General features: G+C 41.1%; 2 protein-coding genes across 5 annotated transcripts in view; one reads left to right on the top strand and one right to left on the bottom strand.

Moving 5' to 3' along the window:
- The window catches only part of Prepl (prolyl endopeptidase like), a 34,365-nt gene extending 28,980 nt beyond the window's left edge, over window positions 1-5,385 (bottom strand). For 2 of the 3 annotated variants that reach the window (XM_042675382.1, XM_042675383.1), the window contains exons 1-2: window positions 5,199-5,385; window positions 3,445-3,976 (exon numbers count right to left, since the gene is read on the bottom strand). In XM_042675382.1, coding sequence (XP_042531316.1) covers window positions 3,445-3,663 — 219 coding nt within the window. In that variant the 5' untranslated portion in view covers window positions 3,664-3,976; window positions 5,199-5,385. The remainder of the gene's footprint in view (window positions 1-3,444; window positions 3,977-5,198) is intronic. The other variant, XM_042675384.1, reaches the window with a different exon arrangement.
- Window positions 5,386-5,529: 144 nt separating this feature from the next.
- The window catches only part of Camkmt (calmodulin-lysine N-methyltransferase), a 355,009-nt gene continuing 339,894 nt past the window's right edge, over window positions 5,530-20,644 (top strand). The window contains exon 1 of one of the 2 annotated variants that reach the window (XM_042675543.1): window positions 5,530-5,971. In XM_042675543.1, the coding sequence (XP_042531477.1) occupies window positions 5,834-5,971 (138 nt within the window). In that variant the 5' untranslated portion in view covers window positions 5,530-5,833. The remainder of the gene's footprint in view (window positions 5,972-20,644) is intronic. The other variant, XM_042675542.1, reaches the window with a different exon arrangement.

Genomic DNA, 20,644 nt, shown 5'->3' with positions numbered 1-20,644 from the left:
CTTACGTGCTTGTCCTAAGAAAATGGATTATGTATATAATAACATGAGATACTGCTAAGAATGCTACAGTAAGTGAGCTATAGTTCCAAAAAGAACTTCACACTGGATTGAATTCATCACTAAGATGTCTAGTTTCTAAATACATGTGCACTGTCAGTGGCAAGTTAGAATTTCAGAATTACCTGAGGTACTTAAAATTAATCACAGAAAAAGCTGGAAGTAGCACTGTGGCTTAGGTGGCAGAGTACTACCCTCGAGCAAAAAGGGCTTCAGAGGACAGTACCCAGGCCCAGAGTTCAAACCCTGGCACTACCAAAAAAAAAAGAGAAAAAAAATACATATAAATTAAAATATATAAAATATACACAGGCATGAACCACTGGCACCTGGCCTTGAACAAGGTTTTTAAAATTGAGTAAAACAATTTTTATCCCAGTGTTAGTGGTACCTATTACTCTGTGTAGGTTAAGGTAGCAGGACTGCTTGAGCCCAGAGTCTGAGAGCAGCCTGGCAACAAAGCAAGATCCTACCTCATAAACAAAGAAATTAACTAACCAACTAGCTAACTAAGAGACTTTAAGGCTCAACTATAGAGATTCCATTCAGTAGACATAGGTGAGATCTAGGAATCTGCATTTCTGATAAGCTCCCCAGGATTTCTGATATATACCTACACTGCAGAAGTTGGCATTTGTCAACATGTATGTGCTAATTTATTGCTAAGATAACTCAGAAAGAGGTATTATTTCTTGGAGAACCAAATTGAACCTTGGTGTTCTCTAAAGGCTGAACCAAGAAAATAAGTATTTTTTCAGCCAAGAAAATAAATATTCTTGATGAGTACAAGTCACACCAGTCATGGCTACTTCTTTTGCTTTATAGTATTGCTATTATACAAGTTACCTTCTCTTGTTCTTTAGTCAATTTATAAAGGTCTTTAAAGAGATCCATTTACTTTTTGCCCCTTCTCCCCCCCACTTTACTGTAACTTCTAAGAGTGGACACAGTTGCAGTTCAGTTGATACCTGCTGAAGGAAGAACTACATTCTTGTTTAGGGCATACTCACAATAACAGGAAAATCTATAAAACCGCTCCAGCTTTTTGATCACGTAATTTATCATAGAAAGGATGGATGATATACAATGTGCAAAAACAAAACTGCTTTACAAAGTTAAAAAAATTTACTATAACAGCTACTATTGTTAGTCACTGAATCAAGATATACACTGTAGGAGTGGTAATCTGTGAGAGAGAACTGAAAAGTTGCTTCAGGGACAAACAAGGAAAACAGTGAATCTCATTTAGAGTGTGAGCTAACCTCACAGCTGCTACACTGACAGTAATCTCCACCTACTATTTATAAACTATGTATATAGAATATCCCCTAAAGAATATAAACTAAAGCTGGGCACCAGTGGCTCAAACCTGTAATCTTCATTACTTAGGAGGCTGAGATCTGAGGGTAACGGTTTGAAGCCAGCCCAGGCAGGAAAGTCCATAAGACTCTTATCTCCAATTAATCATAGAAAAAGCTAGAAGTGGCACTGCAGCTTAGGTGGAAGAGCACTAGCCTTGAGCAAAAAGGACTATGGGAATAGTACCCAGGCCCAGAGTTCAGGCCCCGGGACTAGCAAAAAAAATAAAAAATAGAAAAAATAAAATAAAATTACTATCCTGAAGATCCAAAATTTAGTCTAGTAGGTATTGCTGTATTAAAACAAAAATAAAAATTAAGTGCAAGAGAAGCTAATATATTTCAAATCAGTATAAGCCAAGAGAAGAACAAAAGCTGAATAAAAACTATAGAGAAATGAAGTAAAATAAGATGCAAAAAATTAAAAAGAAATAAACTGCCCACGTACCCAGCAAAAGATAAACGAATAGCAACTTCAATAAAACGTGGATTATATATGTAAGAGATTATCACTATAAAAAGAGAGTAATAATACAGGAGCTGAATATGATCAAAGAACATCATATCCATGTGTGAAAATATCACAATGAAACCTCCACATTGTTCAATTAATATGCATTAATAAAAATGTGCAAAGAAAGGAAGTTCTGAAATATTCTAGGACATAGGTAAATCTTGTATATTCTTATTTATTTAAAATAAACCAATCAAAAAAGGAAGTATTATATATATCTATCTAATATGCATGAAACAGAAAAATTCAGTCAGAAAATAGATTAGATGTACAAGGGGCTGAGGGAAAGTGAAAGTATTTCTCAAAGAGTATACTTTGGAGGGGTACTAACAGGGTTTTGGGAATACTGGTGTTGTTGCAAAACATTATGACTATAATACCACTAAGTTCTACATTTAAAAATTGCTAAAATAACAACTTTTATAACATATATCTACATGCAGTATCTACAATAAGAGAAAGCCAAAACAAAGCAAAAGAAAAATCAGTATGCAGAAAAACAACAGAAATCTGAAATTATAATATCAAAATATGCAAAAATATTGCAGAATATCATGTGAAGTGTGTGTGTGTGTGTGTGTGTGTAGGTGTGCGCTAGTCCCGGGGCTTGAACTGAGGGCCTGGGCACTGTTCTGAGCTCTCGTGTTCAAGCCTAGTGCTGTGTACTACTGTGAGCCAAAGTGCCATTTTGGCTTTGTGGTAGCTACCTGGAGATAAGAGTTCAAAGCCAGCCTATGCAGGATGGTTTGTGAATATCCTGCACAGGCTGGCTTTGAACTGTGATCCTCAGATCTCAGCCTCCTGAGTAGTTAGGATTACAGGTGTGAGCCACTGACATCTGGCTCCCAAACGTAAATTAAGGAATTTAAGGAACATAAGTAAAAGTTAGGGGCTGTCAAAGAGGCAGAAGCAAAAATAGCTTAATTTAAAATAGGTAGGATGACCATATACTTTAACATCTTAACTGTCTTTCCTTGAGAGGAAAGAGGACTATTAATAATTACACAGGGACAACAGGTGTAGAATGACCCAGGCAAACTGGAATTTGTGGTCACTCTATGTATAAGAATAATCAAGTCCTCAAAGTTGAGTTCAATGCTCAACGGTACAATAATCTGAGTGTCTTTCTAAGAGTAGTCAAAAAATAACAATTACATGTCTTTTTCTTTTTTTACTGTAACATAAAGCAATAAGCATTATTATTAGGTTTAAGACTATAAATTTGATATTTTAGGAAGTTTAGAAAGCAGAATTATAGTTTGAAACACATTGGCAGCCATATGAAGGAAGTCCTGAGTTGAATCACATTTTATGAATTTACATTTTAATATATTACATTTTAACTATATTGATATGCATACTCTTTCATACTTATATTTAACTACAAACAACAGAGCTCAGAAAACTTTAAAATCAAATTAGAATTACTGAGAAAAAACTGATATCTTACCCATTCTTTAGACTAAAATTAGTCTTATGACCTATACATAGGTTAAACAGTTAAACAGTCCATACCTTACATGAGAAGCTCCGACTTGGGATGTTTCTTGCTAACTTTGGTATCTTGGGTTTATTTTGCAGACACTTGGTTAGGTGACATGTTCTCAATTTTATTCTACCATAATAATGATCAGCGTAGATACAGTGATTCAAATGCTTTTTCTGCATGTATTTCCCAAGGTGAGGAAAACTATACTTCAGTGCTTGGAGAAATAACTGGGTCTTCTGCTGCATGGTATCAAAGTCCCTGGTTTATGCTCCCTTTAGGTCTGCCAGCATGTGGTTGATTTTATATACATATATGAGTATACAATACTAGGTTCTCAGAGCATCTAAGATTGTCTGGTCTTATCCCAGGGCCATGTACACCTTAGCTACAGACAGCTTATAACTTACACCAAATACATTTTTAAAAAAAGCAACAAATTTGTATGAGTTAAAGTTTCATTCAAACTTCTTGGCAGATGTGAGTTGAAAGTTCATTTATAAAGTCAATTTTACTAGGCTGAAGCTATGCAGCACTGATTCTGGTACACATAGGAACAAACTAAAACAAAAAACAGAAAACAAGAAACAAAATAAAAATTTGCAAGTAAGTGCAGTTTTAATGGGGAATCTTAGTAACTGTTAGTGCTTTAAAAAGCAAAATAAGTTTGGTAATAATTATAAATGTATGTTTATAACTACTTATTAAAGAGAGATTAATATTTGTTGAGTGTTGACTATGTGCCAGATGCTTTTTATCTACTTTGTCTAATTTAAACTTCATATGTATTCGATGAATTAGCTGTTATGATGCTCATTTGCTTTGTAAGCAAACTAGCTTTGGGAGGTTTGAATATATGTCTATGTCACTTGGATAGCTGTGTGCAGGAAAAAGTCCAATCTGGTTTGGCTTCATATCTTGGATATAAACTAGTGGACTTTAACAGTAAAAGAATAATAGACTTTTAAATTAAAAAAAAAATAACACTGCAATAGCTCCAATAAAATGTGAGGCTATCTCTGGTTTCTGCTGGGAGGTAGGTTCTTTTTGACCTTGATAGCTAGCTAAGTAAACAGTACAGAGATCTGGACTGTGTCCTTTAACTTCATGCATCTTTGGGCCTCAGTGTCTTTATCTGCAAAACTAAAATAATGACATCATTTACTTTTGGAGTGTTAAGAATAAAATGAGACATTTTGTGTGAGGATCTTAGCCTGGCACACAGTAAAAGCTCAACAATATTAACAAAGGAATAATCTAAGTATGTAGCACACTGTTGAAGGTAATCATGGAATTCATCTATAAGCTCTCCCTTGATATTATAGCACAGTGTATCAAATTTGCCCAGGATCTGATCCCCTCCCCCTTAATCTCTTATGTCGCAGCAAAATAAAGGGCAAGTAGGGATCGGAGAGCAGCAGTGACACAAACAAAAATGAAAGCACAGGCCCTCCAATTCACCATACCTGTCTCTAGGGCCTCAATCCACCCATCTCTCATCGGCAGGGAGTTATCAGTTTGCAAGCTTAGGGATGGGAGGGCTAGTAAAATGGGTGTTCCCTATTAATTTTCACATGGAACATTACACCCTAAGGATATGGACATAGCTCCCAAATGTCCATCGGGGAGACAGCAAACGGTTCCAGACACCATCCACTGAAGAGATGCAGGTCAAAAACGGGGAAGCCGGGGAGGCTAGGTGCGGAGAGGAGGGTTAGGAAAGAGACTTTACCCCGCCACCCCCCCCTCCCCGCCCCCAACCCCAGGACATTTTCTTACGTACGAAAAGTGAGGGTCTGGCTCCGGTGACAAATGTGCGAAGACAGGAGGGCGGGTCCGGGGTTCTCAGGGAGGACCGCGAGTCACCCCAATCACGTCCACCTCCAGTCTGCGTTCTGCACCAAGCAGAACTACAACCTACCCCGAAGCGCCAGACCCGGTTTGCAGCACGCCGGTCTACGTAACCCCAATCCAACACGAGTCTTAAGCGTATTTCGCCATCTTTATTGTGGTCATAAATAGGGCTTCCCCGCCCCCCTCCCCTCCTCTTGGGACTATTTCACGTTAACCATATAGCCTTTTGGTTATCTGGAAATTTTATGAGCTCGAGATGAAGCAGGAAAGACTAAAACAAGGAGAAACGCCGTTACAGTAACTCTGCCACAGGCCCCTCACGCTCCCGCTTGCCCTTACTTAAGATGGCTATCCGTAAACTGGTGCAATGTAGTGACGGCGCGGCCTTGGTTGCCAAGGAGACGCGGATACCGGAAATGCGGTATTCGGGGAGGGTGCGCGTGCGCGCCAAGGACTCTGGCAAGAAGTCCGGGCGTCACAGGTCCTGACAGGGAAGAAGTTGCCAGGTCCTGACAGAGTAGAGCTGTGGTCACAGCACCTCCGCTTACTGGCGGCTCCAGTGGGATGGAGTCGCAAGTCGTGAACGCCGGGACAGGCGAGACTGAGCAAGCCGCGGTCGGGGATCCGACTGTTGGCCGAGCCCCCCGAGACGCCGCAGTCTCGACCCCCCTGGGAGCCGCGCGGTGGAAGCTTCTGAGGCAGGTAAGGAGAGTCCGCCTGCCTCACCTTCGTCCCGGCCACGCCCCTCCGTGGTACCGGGGAGCCGGCGGCTCGCGGGCTCGGCCGCCCGGGGCGTTCTCCGGGTCGCCGGAGCCACCAGACGAGCGCCCCTTGGCTCTTTGCTCAGGCATCCCCGCCGAAAGGGAGGACTCTGGAGGGGCTGGTGGGGAGCGGGGCAACCGTGGCTGAGCTCCCGACAAAACTCCAGAGGAGCCGGGGGGCCGGCGCTCGTCAGGACTCGGCTCCGGTCGCGGGTCTAACCGCCGCCCCCTCCCGCTGCCGCGGCCGCGGGCTCCTCCCCCCGGCTTCGGTTTTCCCGCCTCCCCGCTTCCGCACCGGTGAAACTCGGTCACCGATCCTGGGGCTGGGCGGGGACGCGGCGCCGCGCGTGCTGCCTCGGCTGTCGGCGGGTCGCGGAGTGCCGGAAGCCGGACGGGAGCCCTGTCTTCGCTCCCTTTCCACGCGGTGTGAAAGTTTTGTCCTGTAGTTTGAAGGGATCGGCGGGATGGCTGAGCGCGTTGCGTTTGTTGAGTGTCTTCTAGAACTTGCGACTTGCTGCTGTTCTGATAACTTTCCTCGAGGGCAGGCTGGACAGAAATTCTGATGTGTGCTCACTGGCAGCTCCGTCCCGTCGTTGGGGACGAAGGCTGTGGATGGTTTGATTTTACATCCTAGTGTCACGCCTCTGCCTGAAGTTTTCTGCTGAGAGTCCAGGCTCCCCTTCTGACTGCTGTAACTGAAGGAAGGGTTTCCCGGCCCCGGTAGCCCTGATGTGCTTTTAGTCGTCGGGGGATTATTTCGTTTGCACTGTTCTCAAGTCCCAGGCAGCGGTAGTTTACTGCTGTTATGGCATATCATTTAAGTAAGATTATTATTATTTTCCTGGATTGGCAGGCTTTCGAGTGGTTCTTACTATTCATGCTATACATGTTTTTATTGGACAAAATGAGTATCTTCAAAAATCACTGTCATAGAATTTGTTTTTGGTTAAGAGCCTTAAGTTAATAATGACATCTTATTGATAGACATACAGATTTAGCTTCCCCAACTTGGAAATCTCAAATCTGAAATGCTCCAGATTTGGAACTTCTGAGTGCAGGCATAACACCACAAGTGGAAAATTCTACACCTGACGTCATGAGACCCATGGTAATGATAACTCAGGTGTACTGAATATATGGCATAGAATTATCTTCAGGCCTAAAGGTTATATAAAACAAATGAATTTCATGTGTACACATGGGTTCCATCTCCAAGATAAAAATAATATATGAATATTCTTAAAATCCAGAAGAATCTGAAACATTACTCGTCCCAAGCATTTCTCTGTCTCTCCTCTCTCCCTTTCTCTCCCTCTCCTCCCTCCCTCCCTCGTGTGTGTGTGTGTGTGTGTGTGTGTGTGCACTGTGTGTGTGTGTGTGTGTGTGTGTGTGTGCACTGTGTGGGCCACTGTGCCTAGCCCCTTTTCTCACTTGGTAAATGATTATTCATCCTTTACACCTTCACTGTCATGTAAAGCCCTCTCTAATACCTCTTAGAACCTCCTCCCTCGTTTACAATAGGAGGAGCTCCTTGTTCCAGTATTCTTTGACCATTTGATTGGAGACTTTGTTTTCACTGGAATAGTTCTCCCTGGGAAAAGAATGATATATTACTAATCTCTGTCCTCTACACCCAGCGTAAAGCATGACTAGTTGATATGTGGAACCAGCATCAGATGAAGGACCGTCTTTACGAGGACAATGCACCACAGTCCTTAGTGTATTGTATAGGTATGTTTTGGCAAATCACAAATCACCATCACAAACAGCAATGAGCATTATTTTGTTTGTGCACCAGGTGCCTTCTGCAAGTTGATTGACTTAGGTATGATTAACTGGGTGGCTTTATGCAGTATTTATGCCACATTGTCTATATGCTTCTGATCCTTGAACCAGTAATGCCAGTAGTAAAAAAGCACATTTTAAGCCTCTGCTTGCATGAAATTTGCTGGCAGCCTATTAGCATAAATGGTACAGAGCCAAACCCAAAGTCACAGAGCAAGGAAATAGAGTTAGCAAGGGGAATTAAATATTTTTTATAATAACTGTAAGTCTCTACATATATTAACCATTTGCAGACTCATAAATGTTTTAAGCGAGTGGGCTCATTTATATCTCATATGCACTCAGAATTGAAGACTGAGAAATTTAAACAGTGCAAGAAGTATGCAACTCTCAGGCTAGGAATGTAGTTCAGTGGAGGAGTACTTACCTACCATATGTAAAGACCTTGTTTGATCCCACTTCTGGAAAAACAAAGCACTAACATCAACACCAACACACACACACACACACTCTCTCTCTCTCTCTCTTTCTCTTGGCAGCTATTCATGTTTTCTTGTTTTGTCCTTACATCTCTCTATCTTTGCATACCCCTTTAAGGGCCCAGTGTTGTCTAATGGTCCTTTATATTAACTGTTCAGTATTTCCCGTGTTTTGTAATTCATATTTTTGAGAGAAACTTAGTTGACCAGTTGATTATTGTTACCAGATCACATGGTACATTGTTAACATTTGCAGCTAGTGCTACTTTAATTAGATGATACTTGGCACTCTATGGATCAATAGCTGTGGATAATGTGGATATGGCTCTCTTTTCCTCTTTATTGTGTCACATGTGGTGGGTGAGGTAGCTATTGACATCATGCTTTCAGTATCCGTGTAGACAGTTTCATAGAAGAAATGCTTCATTTCCCAACATCAAAATAGGAAGTGGCCTTGTGGCTCAAGTGGTAGAGTGCTCGCCTTGAACTGAAAAGCTGAGGGGCAGCGCCTAGACCCAGAGTTCAAGACCCACGACTGACAAAAAATAAAACAAAATGAAGAAATAAAAAAAGCCAAAATAGTTTCCTCCAAGTTTGACTCATACGTTCAGGAGAATAGAATACTTCAGCTAATCTAGATTTTCAGTTCGCCCCACCAGAGCTACATAGAAAATAGTAGGTCAGTTCTTCAGAGAAAGGATGGACAGATGAAAAAGTATCACTGGCCAATTATACAACCATATATTCACAGAATCTCTCTCTCCCCCTCTCCCTCTCTCTCCCTCTCTGTCTTCCTCTCCTTCACCCTCCCTCTCTCTCTCTGCCCTCCCTCTCTCTCTCTCTCCCCACCCAGTCCTGGGGCTTGAACTCAGGGCCTAGGCACTGTCCCTAAGCTGCTTTTGCCCAAGGCTAACACTCTACCACTCGAGCCACAGTGACACTTCTGGCTTTTTCTGTTTGTTTTACTTTGGAATTGAACCCTAGGGTTCATGCACGCTAGGCAAGCACTCTGCCACTAAGCCACATTCCCAGCCCCACCCAATCTCTTTAATGAAAGATCTTCCCTAGAAGGCTGAATATTTGGCTGGATAATCTGATTAATACAGCATTTCACCATATCAGTTAAAGCAGGATGCTATATTTATGACTATTGATACTTAATGAGGCAGCGGGAATTTGGAATAGAATTGATTATACCTTGCTTTTTATGCCTAGTCTACCTTTAGCTTTATGTGATTTTTGAGCCTCAGGTGGTGGTTGGTTTTTCATATATATGGGAATGAGTTATTATACCTTGCTTTTTATACCTAGTCTATCATCAGTTTGATATGATGCTTGTGCCTCAGGTTTCGTTTGTTTGTTTGTTTTTTTCTGTATGTAAGGGAATGAGTTAGTTTTCTTTAGAATTTCTCCTTTACTGGATTGATTTTAGGTGAAATTATTTTCCAAAGCCTGGAATGATTTCCTCTTCTATTCTTTAAATCTGTTATTTTATATAATCTTAATACAGATTTTGTTGATTTATTATTTAAAAGCATTGTCTATTGTATAAACATACAAGTATAACTGAGATGATAATTGCTTTTTTTTCCTACTGACATGGGGGTTTGAACTCAGTATCTCACACTTGGTTGCTTGTTTGACTGGTGCTCTACAACTTGAGCCACACCTCGAACTGTCTTTTTTGTTGGTTATTTTGGAGGTAGAGTCTCAGACTTTTCTTCTTGGGCTGGCTTTGAACTCCAGTCCTTCAAATTTCAGCCCTCTGAATAGCTAGGATTATAGGCATGAGCCACTGCACTTGGTTTAATATTCTCTCTCTTTTCTGGTCTGTGTGGGGCTTGCACTGGGCTTGGGTGTTGTCCTTGGGCTCTTTTTGCTCCAAGCTAGCACTCTACCACTTGAGCCACTGGGCTACTCCTGGCTTTTTTGGTGATTAATTGGAGATAGAGAGTCTTTCCTGAACTGGCTTCAAACCTTGATCCTCAAATCTCAGCCTCCTGAGTAGCTAGGATTACAGGTGTGAGCCACTGATGCCTGGTTACTTGGTTTAGTATTCTTTATGTGTTTTTTTTTAATTAGAAATAATCCAAAATGTAAAATAAAAACAAAAAATTAGAACCCTTAAAATTATTTACAGCTACTTGTCTATGCATGCATAGTTAAACGTGTGTTCTACATGAATGGTAAACTTTTGAGTGAGATATTACTTTTCCATTTAAAATTTCTCTTACAGTGAACATGGTTATTTTCAAACCATTTTCACCTATTCCAAGGTGCACATTTTAAATTTTAACATCTTTACAATTATTATCTTTAGTTGATGGCTTAAATGCTTAAATGGCAATCTGTTCTACATAATAGAAATCAAAAGAAAATCAAATTTATTATATTTGATTAAAAACAATCATAGGATGGGAGGGCTATTTTTTTTTTTTTCATTTTAAAGGAGAACATTGATAATCTTTGGCTGTCAGAAAAATAATTCTACGTAAACAACTGTTTTTGAGCCAAGATTCTATGCCTTAACTTATACCTGGATTGGTTACTTGAAAACAAATTAGAGCCTGGTGCCAGTGGCACAGTCCTGTAATACTAGCTACTTAGGAGGCTAAGATCTCAGGATTGTGGTTCAAAGCCAGCCCTGGCAGGAAAGTCCTGGAGACTCTTATCTCCAATTAATCACAGAAAAAGATGGAAATGATGCTGTGGCTCAAGTTGTAGAGCTCTAGCCTTTAGCAAAAGGAACTTGAGCATAGCATACAGGCCCAGCGTTCAAACCCCAAGACTGGAAAAAAAATTGATTAAATAGGTAAATCATATTAATGACACATGTTCTCTCCCTCCCTCCCTCCCCCCCCCCCCTTCCTTCCTTCCTTCCTTCTTTCCTTCCTTCCTTCCTTCCTTCCTTCCTTCCTTCCTTTTCTTTTTATCTCTTCTCTCCTTTCCCTCTCTCCCTCCCTCCCTTCCTTCTTCCTTCCTTTCTTTTTTCTTTTCTAGTGAGGTTAGTAGGGTTTCAACTACAGGCTTCTTGCTCTCATTCAGCTTTTTCACTCATAGCTGAGGCTCCACCTTTGAGCCCTGCCTCCAGCTTTTTGCTGGTTAATCGAAGATAAGAGTTTCAGGAATTTGTTTTCTGAGATCTCAGCTTTCTGAATAGTTAGAATTATAGGCATGATGATACATATTGTTTAATTATGTATATTTTTAAAATTATTTTTATTAAATTTTACTTTTTATTAAATTTATTAAATTGTATCCTTATTAAACTTATTAAATTTCAATTCCAAGTCAGATTATAAATATAATTCAGGAGTGCATATTCTTAAATGAAGTCTCAAAGTGCCAAATATATTTAAATATTTTTAACTAGTTCTCCCATAGAAAGTAAATTTTAAGCAACAACTTTCAAATATATAAGATTTGTTATGTTGCCTGGGCTGCCTGTAATTCCCTGGCTCAAGTGATCTTTTCCTCTGCATTCTGAGTATCTGGGACTATAGCACTACTCTTGACTAAGCTGCTTACTTCTTTTTTAGTTTGAAAATCAAGTTTATTTAATGAGCTATACCAATAAATGGGGTAGCAAATGCATAACAGATAGGCCTGTCTTTTGAGTATTTTTTTCTTCTCCAAAGATAATGATTTTATTTATAATTAGTAATTAAGTAGTAGACTTGGCGGATAAAATAACAACAGAAAACAAGTCAGCGTAACCCAGAAATGTGTGCTTACTGGATATAGGATATTACTTCTTTCTCTCTCTTTTTTTTTTTTTTGGGTCCGGTCGTGGGGCCTGAACTCTGGGTCTGGGTGCTGTCCCTCAGCTCTTCAGCTCAAGGCTAGTGCTCTACCACTTGAGCCACAGCGCCACTTCCGGCTTTTTTCTTTTTTCTTATGTGGTGCTGAGGAATCAAACCCAGGGCCTCATGCATGTAAGGCAAGCGCTCTATCACTGAGCCACCTTCCTAGCCCACTTTTTTCTCTTTTTAAATTTATTTTTAATCTTTAAATTTTATTGTAAAGATGCTGTACAGAGTTACACGAGTAAGTCATTGAGTACATTTCTTGTCCAACATTGTTATCTACTCCTTTGTTGTTCTCCCACTATCCTCCCCCCCCACCCTCACCCCCACAGTTGAAATGAACTCTAAGACATGGAAACAACAGGTCTTTTTTGGTTGTTGACCTTGTTGTTGGCAATATACGGTATCTAGTTTTCTTCTTATTTTATTTCATTTTTCTTTTTCCATTGGTTTATCCCTGGCAATCTGGTACCTCCACCTTGTATATACATTTATCTGATTTTGGGAAAGGAAGGGGAATAAAAAAATGCTGAAAGAAGGACAAAGGATGACTCATTGCAACAAGACAGACACTATGTTGGAAATGAACTAAGCTACTTACTTTTCTCATACAAACTTACCTTTATCTTTCCAGAACATTCATTATAGTTTTGGTGGAAGCAGCAACTCTCTTTTAGCTCTAATTTATTGGTTTTTATACTATGTAATTGAATATTTGTCACTAATATTTAATTTTTCAAATATTAACTAACATTTGTTTTTTTTGGGTCCGGTCATGGGGCCTGAACTCTGGGCCTGGGCGCTGTCCCTCAGCTCTTCAGCTCAAGGCTAGTGCTCCACCACTTGAGCCACAGTGCCACTCCGGCTTTTTTCTGTTTGCTTATGTGGTGCTGAGGAATCGAACCCAGGGCCTCATGCATGCAAGGCAAGCACTCTACCACTGAGCCACCTTCCCAGCCCCAACATTTGTTAATTTGGAAAATAGCTAATGTAAAAAAGTTTGTGAAGAAGCACAATTAACTTGACAAGCATACAGTTAACCAGAGAGGGGCCAGAATAGTGCATTGGTCATTACCTTTCAGCTTACATAGCCCAGTCTGAATATTTAATAGAGACAATTAAGTGTCTGTTAGAGAGTCAGTTGAGAGCAGCTACTGTATTTTGTGCTCTGGAAAGCCTCTGGCTCTATTGTGGGAAATGGATAATAGACACTATAGACCATGTCTTAGAAATGGTTGTGCAGTGTACTTGTCAGTCTTGCGCTAAAGGATACTTCATGGCTTTTATTGATAATATTTCCTGCAGCAATGGCTAAACAGGGTTTATAGTGAAACTCATTCCTTTTTCCTTGAACTTTCAAACAACCTCATATGTTGTTACTGACTACTTGCTTTTCTTTATATGTTGCCATCTTTTTCTGTTTAAATCCCCAGTAGAAAAAGGGGCAACATTGCTCTTTCACCCAGAATTTTTAGTCATTTTAGGAAGCTACTATGCTTTAGTACTTTCTTGATTTTATGGTTCTAGTTTATGTTTCTTTCGCTGAAAGGCATGCTTTCTAAACACTTTGCCCTTTCCTTTTCTATTTTTTTTTTTTTTTCTTTTTGCTTATTTGTTTTTTTTTTTTTTATTTTTTATTTTATTTTATTTTTTTATTGTAAAGCTACTATACAGAGGGTTACAGTTACATGAGTGAGGTTATGAGTACACTTCCTCTTGAACATTGTTACCCCCTCCATTGTTTTCCCCCTACCATCCCCTCCCTCCCTCCCTTCCCCGAGGTTCTTTTTTTTTTTTTTTTTGATTGTGATTAAATGATTACATAATTTCAAAGTCACAAGTTCATTCTAACTTCCCTGGAGCAAATTGTCTACCACAGTCTGTAATATATAACAGTGTTCACATGTTATATACCATATTTGTGATCAGCAGCATGAGGATATTTAGTAGTGGTTCAACCAGATGAGCGGGAGTTCTTTGTTTCTTAAGTCCTGTTAGTTTTGTCGTATCACTAACCTTTTGGATTTAGCATCCACTTATGAGGGAGACCATGTACCGTTTGTCTCTTCGTTCTTGGCTTACCTCGCTCAACATGATTCCTTCTAGCTCCATCCATTTCCCTGCAAATGCCATTATTTTGTCATTTCTAATGGCTGCATAATATTCCATTGTGTATAGATACCACAATTTTTGGATCCATTCATCTGTGGTGGGGCACCTAGGTTGTTTCCATATCCTAGCTATTGCGAACAGTGCTGCAATAAACATGGAGGTGCACGTGTCCTTGTATATTGGTTCCTGTTGTTCAGGGTAGATGCCTAGAAGTGGTATGACTGGGTCGTAAGGGAGGTCAATCTTTAGCTTTCTAAGGACCCTCCAGACTGCTTTCCAAAGTGGTTGTATAAGTGTACATTCCCACCAGCAGTGTAATAGGGTTCCTCTTTCTCCACATCCCCTCCAGCATTTGTCGTTGGCTGATTTGTGGATGTGGGACATTCTGACTGGGGTAAGGTGGTATCTCAGGGTTGTCTTTATTTGCATTTCCTTCACCACCAGGGATGATGAACATTTCCTCATGTGTTTCTTTGCCATTTTTATTTCTTCATTTGAGAAGTCCCTCTTTAGTTCCCTTGCCCATTTAGTAATTGGTTTGTTAGGTTTGGGAGGGATTAGTTTCTTGAGTTCCCTGTATATACAGGATGTTAACCCCTTGTCTGATATATTGCTGGTAAATATTTTTTCCCAATTAGTTGGTTGTCTTTCTAGCTTAGTTGCGATAGATTTAGCTGTGCAGAAGCTTTTTATTTTAAGGTAGTCCCATTTGTCGAGTCTCTCTCCAACTTGTTGTGACCCTGGGACTCTGTTCAGGAAGTTCCTTCCTGTGCCTATTAGTTCAAGTGTCTCTCCTACTCTGTCCTGCAGTAGTTTCAGAGATTCAGGTTTAATGTTAAGGTCTTTAATCCATTTTGAGTTGATGTTGGTGCATGGTGATAGGCTGGGGTCCACTTTTAGTTTTCTGCATGTGGCTGCCCAGTTTTCCCAGCACCAGCGGTTGAAGAGGCTGTGTTTCTTCCATTGTATGTCTTTGGCTCCTTTGTCGAATATCAGCTGGCTGTAGGCCTGTGGATTTATATCTGGATCTTCTATTCTGTTCCATTGGTCTTCGGGTCTGTTTTTGTGCCAGTACCATGCTGTCTTTGTGATTATAGCTCTGTAGTAGAGTTTGAAGTTCGGCATGGATAGCCCTCCCATATTGTCTTTATCCCCTAGAATTGTTTTGGCTATTCTAGGTCTTTTGTTGTTCCATATAAATTTTTGGACTGTTTTCTGTATTTCAGTGATGTACGTCATTGGGATTTTAATAGGAATTGCATTGAATTTGTATATTAATTTTGGAAGTATCACCATCTTTACTATATTAAGTCGGCCTATCCAGGAGCATGGGAGGTCTTTCCATTTCCTAGTGTCTTCTGCAATTTCTTTCTTTAACTTTTTATAGTTCTCATTAAATAGTTCTTTTACATCTTTGGTTAGGTTAATTCCTAAATATTTTACTTTTTGGGAGGTTATTGTGAATGGGGTTGCTCCCTTTATTTCCCTCTCTTCCTGTGCGTTATCAGTGTATAGGAAGGCAACTGATTTTTGTGGGTTTATTTTGTATCCTGCTATTTTGCCGAAGTGACTTATGATTTCTAAAAGTTTGGGGATGGAGTTTTTGGGATCGTGGAGGTATAGTATCATGTCGTCTGCAAAAAGGGATAGTTTCACTTCTTCTTTCCCTATGCGGATCCCTTTAATGTCTTTTTCTTGCCTTATTGCCCTGGCTAAGGGTTCTAGGACTATGTTGAAGAGGAGTGGAGACAGTGGACATCCTTGCCTTGTTCCTGTTTTTAGGAGGATTGGTTGTAGCCTTTCCCCATTAAGTATAATATTGGCTATTGGTCTGTCATAAATGGCTTTTATTGTTTTTAGAAATGTTCCTTCTATTCCTATTTTCTCCAGAGCTTTTAGCATGAATGAATGTTGAATTTTATCAAAGGCCTTTTCTGCATCTGTGGCGATAATCATGTGATTCTTGACCTTGGCTCTGTTGATATGCTGGATTACATTTATTGACTTACGTATGTTAAACCATCCCTGTGTCTCTGGGATGAAGCCTACCTGATCATAGTGTATTATTTTTTTTATGTGTTTCTGGATTCTGTTAGCTAGAATCTTGTTAAGGATCTTTGCATCTGTGTTCATCAAGGAGATTGGCCTGTAATTCTCCTTTTTGGTTGGGTCTTTGCCTGGTTTGGGGATGAGTGTGATATTGGCTTCGTAGAATGAGTTTGGGATAGCTCCCTCCTTCTCTGTTTCTCTGAAGAGCTTGAGGAGTATGGGTATTAGTTCTTCTTTAAAGGTCTTATAGAATTCTGCTGTGAATCCATCTGGTCCTGGGCTTTTTTTTGTTGGAAGACTTTTGATAGCTTCCTGTATCTCATTATAGGATATTGGCTTATTTAATTGGTTAACTACTTCTTTGCTCAGTTTGGGTAACTTGTATTTCTCTAAAAATGCATCCATTTCCGCCAGATTTTCTTCCTTTAGAGAGTATAGCTTTTGAAAGTAGTCTGTTAGAATTGTTTGGATATCTTGGGTACGTGTTGTGATGTTTCCCGTGGCATCCCTAATCCTATTAATATGGGTTTCCTCTCTTCTTTTTTTAATTAATCTTGCCAACGGGCCATCAATTTTGTTTATTTTTTCAAAGAACCAGCTTTTTGTTTGGTTTATTTTGGTTATGGTTTTCTGATTTTCTAATTGGTTAATCTCTGCTCTCAATTTGGTTATCTGGCTTCGTCTAGTAGCTTTAGGTCCCATTTTTTCTTGTTTTTCTAGCTGTTTTAGTTGCAACATGAGATTATTTACTTGGTCTGTCTCCATTCTCTTGATGTGGGCACTGAGGGCAATAAATTTGCCCCTCAGGACTGCTTTTGCTGTGTCCCACAAGTTTCTTTGTGAGGTGTTTTCATTTTCATTGAGTTCTAGGAAATGCTTTATTTCTTCTCTGATCTCTTCTGTTACCCAGGCCTTGTTAAGGAGTGTGCTGTTCAATTTCCATGTATTAGAGAAATTTCTGCGGTATGCTTTGTTATTGAGAGCTAGCTTGATTCCACTGTGGTCAGATAGGATACAGGGGATTATGTCGATCCCTTTGTATTTGCTTAAGTTCCTTGAATGAACTATGATATGGTCTATTTTGGAGAAAGTTCCATGAGCTGCTGAGAAGAATGTGTACTGTGTTGTTTTAGGGTGAAATACTCGGTAGATGTCAGTTAATTCCGCTTGAAGTATGGCCTCACTTAATTCGGTAGCTTCTTTGCCAATCCTCTGGTTGGTAGACCTGTCCTTTGGTGAGAGTGGCGTGTTAAAGTCTCCTAGTATTATCGTATTGGGATCTATTTTATTCTGTAAGTTTGAGAGCATTTGTTTAACATATCTGGGTGCACCGATATTTGGGGCATATAAGTTGATGATGGTTATATCCTCCTCTTGGATTGTTCCCTTTATTAATATGTAGTGTCCGTCCTTGTCTTTCTGTACTGATTTTAATGAAAAGTTTATTTTGTCAGATATCAGGATAGCTACACCTGCTTTCTTATTGGGGGAATTTGATTGGTAGATCCTTTTCCACCCCTTCACTCTGAGTTTGTTTGTATGTTTGGCTGAGAGGTGGGTCTCCTGAAGGCAACAGATGGATGGGTCTTGTTTTCTGATCCAGTCCTCAGTTCGTTTTCTTTTAATTGGCGAATTCAGCCCATTTATATTAAGAGAAAGTATAGAGAGATGCATTGTTGTCCCTGCCATTCCGTTTTCCTAAGTTTTTCTTCTTTCCTTTCCTCCTGTGCTTGCTCAGTTAGACTTTGAGTAATGCCTGTTTGGGGCAGGTCCCAGTTCCTGGTTGCTTTCTTCATGTTGTGTCCCCCCTCTTAGAATTCTTTGTAATGCTGGCTTAATGTTTATGTATTCATTTAGTTTTTCTTTGCTATTAAAAGTTTTCAGTTCTCCATCAAATGTGAATGCTAGCTTTGCCGGGTATATCAGTCTGGGTTGGCAGTTATTGGCTCTCAGGGCTCGTATGGTGCTTTCCCAGGCTTTTCTTGCATTCATTGTTTGTGTGGAGAGATCTGCAGTGATTCTAATTTTTTTCCCGTTGTAGTATAGCTCCTTCTTCATTTTTGCTGCATGCAGGATTGTTTCCTTATTATTCAGATCCATCATTGTTACTATTATGTGCCTAGAAGTGTTTCTCCTGGGATCTTGCTTGTTGGGTGTTCGATAAGCTTTTGTGATGTAGTTAAGATGGTCGTTTTTGAGGTGGGGAAAATTTTCATTGACTATCTTGTTAAATAGGTGTTGCATTCCCTTGCTCTGGAATTCCTCACCTTCGTCCACTCCGATTATGCGAAGGTTAAATTTTTTAGCATTATCTGCTTGCTCTTGAATTTCCCTTTGGTTTAATTTGAGTGATTTTTCCATATCTGTCACTTTTTGGTCCGGTTGGTGTATTCTGTCTTCTGTATCTGACACTCTACCTTCCATTTCATTCACTCTGTTGACCGTGGCTTCTATTGTGGTTTGCATGGTGGAAATGGATCCCTTTATGGATTCAATGTTTGTTCTCAGAGTACTGATCTCACCTCTCAATGAGGTGATATCAGTATGCATTACCTGTAATTTGGCGTTTATCTCACTTCTTACTGAGGTTTGTGCAGCTTCTATTTTTGCATCCAATTTTTGTTTGATATCCTGTATATCTTTTGATAGTTCATCCTTGTGCTCTTTCAATTTCTGATCCATTTCTCGCTTTATTTCTTGAGTCATTGCCTCCAGCAACCCTTGGATGTAGTTTTTGTCTTCCATTTCTGCTTTGCTCCCACTGGGGCTCTCCCCTGCGTGGCTGCTGGCCTTTGAGGTGAGCTTGCTGTCCTGGGTAGTGGTAAACCTTGTGATTTTTCTCTGTGATTTTCGCATGGGGGTTCAGGAGACTGCTCTTCAATCTTGTTTTGGTGTGTCTGTCTTTGCTTGGTTGCTGATTCTGTATTGGTAGAGAGAGTCTGTGCCTGATCTGGATTCTGTTGGGAGCCTATTTCCAGCTGCTATTCACTTAGGATTCTCAGCTCTCTGCTGTAGCAATTCCCGCCTTTGGAAGGGTTGAGCAGCCTAGACTGCTTGTGTTTGCTCTTGCGGGTGCTCTTGGGAAGATCAGATGCTCTGGATGCACTCTCCCAAATACTGGAGTCTGCTATGGGCTCCTGATGTGTTTTTGTTTGTTTGTTTTGGGCTGGTTGTGGGCTTGAACTCTAGGTTTGGGTGCTGTCCCTCAGCTCTTCAGCTCAGGGCTGGCACCCTACCATTTGAGCCACAGCCCCACTTCTGACCCTTTTTGCTTTGTTCAGGCGCCGGTCCCCTGGCCTGGTTCCGGCCCCAGCCTGGAGCGCGCTCGTTAGGCCTGTGCTAATGTGTATACCACCTTGGTTATGCAGCCTGGAGGACACAGTTCAAATTTCTTCTACTGTTGGTAGTCTTGACCCAGGGGCACTGTTCCTGGCTTGAGCATTTAAGCTCCCTTCCAGGGGCGCTCTTGCTCTGGCCTGGCCAGCAGAGTGTGCTCCACCGGCTGGTGGAGCTCTCGAACAGTTCCCAGTTTTAGTGGGTCCTGTGGTCCGGGTGTTGGGGTAGGGAGTCTAGGTCAGGGTCTGGGGATTCCCTCCAGCTCTGGTCTCCCTTGATGGATTCCCTGTCCCCTGATGGGTACTCACCCTGTAGGTCGTCAGTTGTTGTTGCAGTCCGTCAGTTGTTGTTGCAGTCCGTCAGTTGTTGTTGCAGTCCGAGTTCAGTTGGGGTGGTTGCGGGCTGGGTTGGGCGGCCCCCCGCCGGGTCGTTGCGATCGCGATTGGGCGGGTGGTCTGCGGACAGGTCCCTTTGTGGCGCTGCTGGTGCCGGGCGCCTTTGGCGGGATGGAGCCTCTCCGCTCCGGTGGAGAGTGATGGGTGGGGTGGGATCCTCCTGGAGACTCCCGGCTGGTAGGTTTCTCTGTTCCTTGCGATCCGCTGTTCTGCAATCCGGTACCTGGTGATCTGCAAGCAGCCCCCTGTGTCTCTGTGGCTCCGGCAGCCCCTGCCGGGCCGGCTGGCCGGTGGCTTGGCGCACTGCCGCGCGGCCAGTAAAGGTTGGGGGAGGGGTCTTCGCTCTTCTCTGTTCTGAAATTCTTCTTTTCCTCTCTTTCTTTTTTTGTTATTTTCCACCTCTGGTTTTTCTCTGAGTGTTCGTCTTTTTGTTGTTGTCGGTCTCTTGGGGAGATTAAAGGTTGGAACTCGAACTCTCTTTTTGGTTGGAGAGAGCTGTGGCGTTTCCCTACTGCCCCGTCGCCATCTTGAGAACTCCCCCTCCTTTTCTATTTTCATATAATTTATTTTCTCTAGTAGTGGCCTTAAATTACAATCTTCTCATTCACAGCCTCCCAAGTAGTTAGGATTATAGGTATGAGCCCCTAGTGCC

This window comes from Dipodomys spectabilis, unplaced genomic scaffold (assembly GCF_019054845.1).
Source record: "Dipodomys spectabilis isolate Male_0828 unplaced genomic scaffold, ASM1905484v1 ptg000026l, whole genome shotgun sequence".
Lineage (NCBI taxonomy): Eukaryota > Metazoa > Chordata > Mammalia > Rodentia > Heteromyidae > Dipodomys > Dipodomys spectabilis.
This window is presented reverse-complemented; position numbering and strand designations above follow the sequence as displayed.